Genomic DNA, 8357 nt, shown 5'->3' with positions numbered 1-8357 from the left:
TTTCTGTTTTGTGAACTGTGACTTCAACTGGCTGTCCCTAGTGTTGAGGTCACCCCGCGGTCATGAGGTGTGTAGCGAACTAGAGAGTTATGTACTGTCTTCCTTATTTTGTGATTTACTTCAGATTTTGTTCATTAATGTAAATCATATTTCTATGAATGAAATTCACAGTATACTTAAAGCATATCTCAGTTTAACTTTTGGTAAATGTCTCTCTTGGCGACACCACACTCCTGCGGATTTCAGCCAAGAGACAAATATGGGTAAGGGAGGCAATCTCATGAGTACTTTATAAACAGAACCGACGCAGTAGCTTCTCTTGTTATCTTTATTTCCCTTTAAGTGGATCGCCACATTGTTACAGTAATGCCGGTTCAGTACCCGTGTGACACAGTAAACGTCCTCTAGTGAATAGAGGTTTGGGAACTGTATGGTAGCGAGGGAAAGCTGGCCTCGCAAAAAGTGGGGTCTTTAGTGCCCCCCCCCCCCATCGACCTACAAATGGTTAGGGGACGACCTTTACCTTTACTTTTTACTATATCTATAAGAAAAGTAGATTGTCCATCACTAAGGAATCTTTAAACTAAATTTAAAAAAAAAAAGAAAACAAAAAGTGATAAAATGGAAGAAAGGAACACAAGCGAACAAAACAAGTAGGAAGATGAGGAAGGTGGAAAGAGGAGTGTGTGTGCGTGCGTGTGTGTGTGTGGTGTGTGTGTGTGCGAGAGAGAGAGAGAGAGAGGGTGAAAGAAAAAATGGGGAGAAGAGAGATGGAGAGAAAGGGGTAGAGAGAGAGGTAGAATCATTAAACACCAGTTGAAGCTGTCTGCTGGCATTTTAATGCACAATATAATTTATCATACGTTAGAGATTAAAACAAAGAAGAAAAAAAGGTTTTAGCTTTTTTTCGCCTACAATGTGTGCATAAAATCAATGTGGACAAATGGCGCCTATGGTCATTTAAAACTCGGTGGCTGGCCATGACTGTCGAATGTCAATTTTATCTTTTCCGCAAGGCAAGTGTCGATTCAAGGGAAGCTACTCCTGTTAGGAGCACTGGTTGTAAGTTTTCCAGCAGTTATCCTTCCTGCACACTGACAAAATTTGTCAAGACGTAGTTAAATATTTACATCTAACTTTTTTGGCATACTGACAGGTGTAGATGAGCATAGCTTAATATTCTACACTCAGTCTTGGCCTGAAGATTATATTGCTGAACATAAAATGTGCAAATATTTTTTGTTTTTCTTCTGCGGGCAGGCATATCAAGGCGAGCGGCTCTCCTTCATCCCATTCAGACAAAAGTTTCAATCCAGTTCATTAGACATCAGTCCATCTATACACGTCCGTGGTCAAACTGTTCAGCATTAAGTATTTCACTATTTCACTACACTGAAGCTGTTTGTGAATAAGCTTGACTCTGTATAATTGAAGCTACATATCAAAAATGGGAAAATATGATCAGACCGTGAACAGTTAATGGACATCAACCTATTAGGCTGCAGCAAATCAACCCAGGCTATACTCACAAACGGATCCTACTGTAGAGGACAGGAGTAGGTTGAACCCAAGAAACCCTCGTGAACAAAGCACGTGCAGTTCAGGCGCCTACCGTTGGTTTCTACAGGGAAGTAGGACCCACTGTCGTGACACCTCTTGTCAGCATCCTGACATTCTGCAAATCGAAAAGTCGGATGGTTTAAATCAAAACAAAAACAGAAAGGGAGAGTTTGCTTTATAAAAATATACAGCCATTTTGTTACATCAAGCTAACATTCAGATTTCACTATATTAAGTGGAAGAGTGATGAAGTCTTATAGGAAAAATAAATGTTGATCACAAAAGCAACCCGTAAACGCAAGTTCACAAGGATGTAAGCGGAGGCAAGCACAAACCTCAAGGTGGACGTGGATATGAAAAAAAACTTATCTCAGACGACAGTTTAACGTCAGTTCCCCCCACCCCCCAGAACAAAACCATCCAATGAAATCAACAAACAAAAAAACAAAAAAAAAAACAACAAAAAAAACCCCAACAACAACATAAACATAATTAATACATTTACGTCAAAATAAACAGTATCACTTAAGAAAGCAGTATAGGAAATACTTTCGATATGTAGTTGCTAAAATTGAAGAAGAAAATTAACGATGAAGATTAGATGAAATTTCTCTCTAGACCAACAGACTGAACTTGATTGTAAGAATTATCTAATATGGATGAACTCTAACCGACATGCAATGGAGTGTATCAGACAGAACTCGCTCACGTATCTTAGTGGGTCTGATGGACAGGTAGTGGATGCCTTCAAAGTCTTCCCGCTGGCAGGTGAGGGTGGTGCAGTCTATGGTCTTAGACTGTCCGATTTCCAGACACTCTCCACTGAGAGGACAACCTACCCAACAGCGATCACAAAAATATATGGGACTGAAAATGATTACCATTGCCTGATATGCATTGCTTGAGTTCATGTGATTCTAGTGGTTATCAGGTGCACAACCATAATACAATTAGTTATAAAGGAACTGGTGCGTTTGGCCATGTTTGTTTGTTTCTGATGGGCAGCTGTTGAAAGGTAATAAAGTTCACACGTTTGTCTGATTCCCATCAAAATTGTCAGAAACCGTTTGGACTGTGGCTCTGTGTGTTTGGGTGTGTTTTGGTAGATGTACCATGTTCTGAAATATGTTTGTTCGCTATGTTTATTGCCTTCATTCCAAGATGATGCCGGTGGCTCGAGTTGAATATTCTACGCAGAAGAAATTGCGACATACAGAGAAGACACCCCTGCTCGAAACCTTCGCTCCTCATGAGACTCACATTCTGTCCTCCCTCCAACAAAGACAGTCACACACGGACAACGGACGTCCTCCCTCTGTGCTGCTAAGCAGTGGAAGTCTCTTCCACATCACATTCGCTACTCGGACTACAAGGCTACATTCACACCATCTCTGAAAACATACCTGTTCACAAAGTACTATCCTGAATTACAATTCTTTACTCCCTGGTGATACTGTTTGTCATGCTAACCATCTTGTAACGACTCCATCTTACACTGTGTCCTTCATATCTTCATCCATAGCTTTATGTTCTACTCTTTTACCTCATCTTTATGTTGTTCAGTGTGTCTACACGTGCCTCACTGTTCACTGGCTGTTATCTTTCATTTAATATTATTGGTTCTGCGCAGAGAGCGCGATCTACATTGGTCGTGATGCTGCGCGTTCTAAGTCCTAAAATGTTGGCAGTTATTGTCGAGTGGCACAATGTACATCAAGAGCACAACAGTTTAATGTCAGTCATTCTCCGCACAACGGCGTTTCAGCTGACGAGAGGAGAGAGGGGAGAGAAAACACACACACACACAACATAACAGCTGACATACCCAACTTCAGAGTGTAGAATCCTATGGACGAGAAGTGTCGTTGACATTGCTCTACACGACAATCCTCAGTGATGGTGTGGTTCTCTGGCACGCACACTTCGCCCAGGTGACATCCTGAGGTCATGTACGGACAGAATGACATTATTAAATGACAGTTAACGTGCGTTGTGTGATGTTCCAAGTGATCTGGTCCCAATAATTCAAGGAGAGCACACATACCTCTCATCACAAGATCCATGCGGTAGTAGACTAACCACTTACCCTAAGGCCTTTGGAGTTGGTGGCTGGGGACGGGGCATATCCTTCCAGCTCCACACATATCAGTGTGATAGGACATCAAACAAACGTTTATCACACCATCTGGTCTAAAATTGCCTCAGTCTTCATGTGGTAATGGACGGAACTCACTTACCCCAAGCAACTGGCTCCATGTGGTAGGAGATGGAGAACTCGGAGTGCACGATGCGGCTACAGTGGTACGTGATGCATTCGCTTGTCCACGTGGTGCCGACGTTGACGCACGTCAGGCCGTCGTATGCGAGACAACCTGTCGGTTGGAAAAAAAACATTAGGACATCGGTCTTGTGTTGTGTTGTGTTGTGCTGTGTTGTCTTGTCTTGTCTTCGTGTACTAATGTGCCTTATAGGTCAGGGTCAGCAGGCCATACTTCCCTCCGTCAGAATTTTGTTTCCGTTTGTTCCTACTTAAAATTTACTAAATATTCAGAAACTCTTTGCCCGCTTATAACGGCTGTATTATTTTGGTCATGAGGTCATAAGGAGGTTAAATACAAACCTTCCTTGGTGAGCTCATAGTCGGCGATGCCGTTGGTGGTATTGCACGTGCGTTCGAGACATCCCAGGGTGTATTTGTCTCCTACAGGATAGCACTGGCCGTTCCTGTAACACCCTGTCACAAAGCAATGAATGTCACAGTATGCTATCTATCTATCCTTTTCTTTCTGTCTAACCCGCCATTCGTTTATTTGTCGTTTTACTCCATCTGTTTCTTGTCTTTGTCAGTTTTACTTCACACTGTTTCACTGTTGTTGTGAACAACTATTGCCGCTGTCTCCAAGTGTGAAACAGTTCTAAGGTAAGTATCTAGCTTTGTTGACAGGAGACACTATATAAACAAGGAGAGAGAAAGAACAGTTACCAATACTTGAAATTTGATTCAACTCTTTGTGTTATTCTTGTGATGTTCTCGATGTCCCTACAGGTGATAAAAAGAATAATTATAAAATTTTGAATGTTGTCATTGACCATTAGATTTGTCTCTTCCCATTTTGCTGTTTACGGCCTTTTCCAAACTCTACGCTGTCTTCTTTCGCATCAGGAAACAGTTGTCTCCCTTATGATCCTATTGCTCGCAGTGTTTGATTATCTCCCTTCTCACTTTCAGACGCTGGCCCCGATGCATCACGAAAGATTCTAAAAGCATGTTCCTTAGGAGTGTGAGTACGCGCTACACGTCTTGCGGTTGTTGTTGTTTTGTTGCTGTTTATTATTATTATTATTATTATTATTATTATTATTATTATTATTATTATTATTATTATTATTATTATTATTATTATTATTATTATTATTCGTTTTAATCAGTCTTCAAATAACTTTCTGTGATATGCAGTTGCCGAATATTTTTTGTGGACTCTACCTAGACCGACTTTTTTCACTGTAGTGTCGTCAAGATCATCAACGATCTCAATCGAGCAGCACTCACTCGTCATGCATGATGCATAGGTCTAAAAGCAACATGAGCTATTACATGTCAACAACTCACGGCTAGCCGTCTTGTGCTACACCATAACAACTCACCGTTAGTGGCTTTGTGTTACACCTTAACAACTCACCGCTCTTCAAAGGGAGGATTACCCCAGCATTACATTTGAACACAACGCAGGGTCCCGTCGTGAATCGCGTGAAGTTGTGGCCGTCAGGTATGAATCTTCCGTCCACATGACAATCAGCTGTTGGGGATGATTTCATAAACAGTGTTTAAAACTCAACTTACATAACCTTAAACGGATGCACGAAATATCTGTTTTGACATACACTAACACTGGTTTCTTTTGAAGAAATTTGCAAAATAAAATAGCGTTAGAAGAACTTGCTGGCAAATTAGCAAACTTACTGTCAAAAGAAGTAGTTTTCCTGTAAAACTAAAATCCATAGTGTTTCGTAAATAGATTAGTTATTTGTCGAAATAAAACAATAGCAAGCTCATTTTGAAGGTGTTGTTAGTATATATCTCCCCATCATTTTTTCCTTCATGCATGTTGTGTATACATCCATGTCACCCAACGTTCAGATCGCCCAACTGCTTACTGTACCTGTTCTGTCATCACTGCACGTGTCACGTACCTGCTCTCGCCTCACGCTCTGCATTTTTCTCCACCGGAATCACCGACGCCATAACGACAGCGACAACGACGGCCAGCAGCCCCACAAGCAGCGAAGACAACGTAGAGGTGGTCATCGTGAGTGTGAGTCCGCACTACCACTGGCTTCTGTAGCACAGGCGCTGAGACTACAGTGCACACAGACAGGTGCACTCACTTGACAGGACACTGCTGTTTAAAAATACCACGACATTGATCTCAAGATAAATAATTACGAGAGTCCCATCTTTGATGTAGAAGTTTGTGATTTTTCCACGCAACGCACGCACGCACACACGCACATTTTAAAAAAAGTTTCATGACATGGTTTCAATCAAATTATCACGTGACTCCTCTACCTTCAGTCCTTTGATCAAGTTTCTCAATTTTGTGCATGTTTTTCACATGGTCAAGTCACATACATTCACAAGCGACAACGTGTGTCTAGTTAGGAGTGTCCTTGTATTAGGCAAGTAGGTACAGATGGACAAACAGAAACAAAATGGTAGGGGCATCATACAGCTTATGTAACCCTTTTGACTTCATGCAGACAAACCTGACTGATTGAATCGCTTCTCGACTGAAATGTTGGAATGTCCGTTAACGTCAACGACTAGCGAGGACGACTAACGGAAGAGAGCGGACAGAGTGTCGCGTCTACACTTTGCTTTCTCCTCACGTTGAGAATGGCTCACAGATGCTTTTTTAAAGTCGTCCTCCTGACCGAGTTAGGTGAAGTGGAAAAGTGTCATATCTTTAGTAATCCGCCAAAGCACACACAACTTTGTTGGAATGTTATTTTTTTCCACAACTGTTTGAAATGTTAGAATCCGGGCACATCGAAAATTCAAAAGTTATTTGTTGAGGCTACAAGAATGTAGCTATTGAAGTTTTTTCTTGTGTTTATAAGGGCAGGAGAGCATAAAAAATAAAATTCAAGTACTCATATTGAAAGAGAATATAAAACTGCTAAGATGCAGCAAAAATTATTTATTCATTGTCATTTAAAATGAGATATGCATGGATTGTAATCTACGAACACAATAAACGTACGCTGCTCACAGTTTTAACAAATAATTTTTTGTAGTTTGTTCAGACAGAATGTGACCTGTGACTTTGTAAGAAAGCTGCTTCCTTTTAGAGAAGACACAGCTGGATGGTAACAGATTTAGCAAACATCATCTAGACAGAATGTTCCAGTCAAACATGCTCACAATCTCATTTTCTCACTCTTGTTCAATGATACATCTCTCCCTCAAACTCATCCACTCACTTGTGATCGTCGGTGTTGGCAGGAGTCTGAACTTTCCGAAACGAATTCTTTGCAATCGCAGCTGGAATAATGCTAACACACCGACAGATGTTGATGTTAGCAATAGTAGACCAGATAAGTTTTGTAAGTATGCCGTGGGCCGGGGTCAGAAAGACTAGGTATTGTAACAGTGTCTGGCAGCCAAAGGAAATTTTTTCAGAGACCTTGACAGAAGCAAATGTTATATTAATGGGTAAACTGGAAAAGTATATATATATATCTTTAAAACGGCTTCTGTATCAATTATTTAGCATGTTTCATTTGGTATTGTATGGGAAAATGTATTTTTTGTTTCTTTAACCTATTTTTTATTTTTGATAAATCCCCACGATCAAGGGACGATAGTAGGAGGCTTGATAATATGTACTCATATTCAACAGGTCTGTGAAATGAACAGGTGCATTCGTCTTAAAATACAGAGGGTAATCAGGAAATTCTAAAATGCAATCTCAAAATAACTGAATGCCAGTTTTGTCAAGGAACGCATGTGAAGACAAAGAATTTGTAAAGATGCATACATTCACACAAGAAACACTAAGCAAAATACTCGCGAGAAAAAAAAAAACACACACACATACAAGAAAAGAACTAGCATGAAGATAAGATAAAGAAGAGTTATTTTCAGTCCTATCACTAAAAACATGTTAGACATCCTCCTCCTCTCCTCCTCCTCCTCCTCCTCCTCCTCCTCTCCTCCTCCTCCTCCTCTTCCTCCTCCTCCTAGACCTTGTATTTGTGGTAAATGTTATATTTTTTTCTGTCGGAGACTTTATTCAGTCTCGCCATTTCTGTTGTCGCTGCTATGTTTCTGAGTTGAACGTCCACCGAGCACCTGCTACACTCAAAGAGAATCACTCCCAGGTTCTTTCGTCTCTTCAAGTTGTCCGCCGCTCTCCAGTTTTCCCTTGTCCGATAGTGTTCGCCATTACTTTGCTCTTGTCTGAGTTGATTTCCAGTCCGTATGCGCTCGCACTGGCGGAGAGCTTGACCAACCGTAGAAATCATGCAGTTTTATTCTTCGACAATTCTTCCAGGAGTTTCCAGTGTCAGCCATTACTTTTTCACCTTCAGTATTCCGTACGTATGGGAACCACATTAACTTCTCACTGGAGTATTTTGTTAGCGTGGTTATTTTTATTATGACTGAATTTGTTGTACACTGCAGTTATTCTGGTATAATTGTATCTTTCTCCAGCTTTGTAGTTTTTGTTTGCAAATTTTCTTTTCATCAACTACAGACATTGTATTCGCTACGTGAGCATGTAGGTCTCAGCTTA

The 8357-nt window shown here is 40.8% G+C and overlaps 1 protein-coding gene across 2 annotated transcripts; it reads right to left on the bottom strand.

The window, feature by feature from the left end:
* Window positions 1-816: 816 nt before the first annotated feature.
* On the bottom strand, window positions 817-7198 carry LOC112576618. Of its 2 annotated transcripts, none has more exons than XM_025259222.1 (9): window positions 7042-7198; window positions 5752-5960; window positions 5241-5357; window positions 4181-4294; window positions 3798-3932; window positions 3386-3499; window positions 2270-2395; window positions 1530-1675; window positions 817-1087 (listed from the first exon to the last, which is right to left on the bottom strand). In XM_025259222.1, exons 2-8 carry the CDS (start codon window positions 5864-5866, stop codon window positions 1539-1541), a joined length of 858 nt encoding a protein of 285 aa, XP_025115007.1. In that variant the 5' UTR covers window positions 5867-5960; window positions 7042-7198; the 3' UTR covers window positions 817-1087; window positions 1530-1538. The 2 variants fall into 2 exon arrangements, with proteins under 2 accessions (XP_025115007.1, XP_025114998.1); XM_025259213.1 differs by having other exon boundaries at window positions 817-1094; window positions 7042-7197.
* Between the last annotated feature and the right edge of the window lie 1159 nt (window positions 7199-8357).

The sequence above is a fragment of the Pomacea canaliculata genome, linkage group LG1 (genome assembly GCF_003073045.1).
Source record: "Pomacea canaliculata isolate SZHN2017 linkage group LG1, ASM307304v1, whole genome shotgun sequence".
Classification (NCBI taxonomy): Eukaryota; Metazoa; Mollusca; class Gastropoda; order Architaenioglossa; family Ampullariidae; genus Pomacea; species Pomacea canaliculata.
The sequence above is the reverse complement of the archived record's forward strand: the minus strand, read 5'-3'. Positions and strand labels throughout refer to the sequence as shown.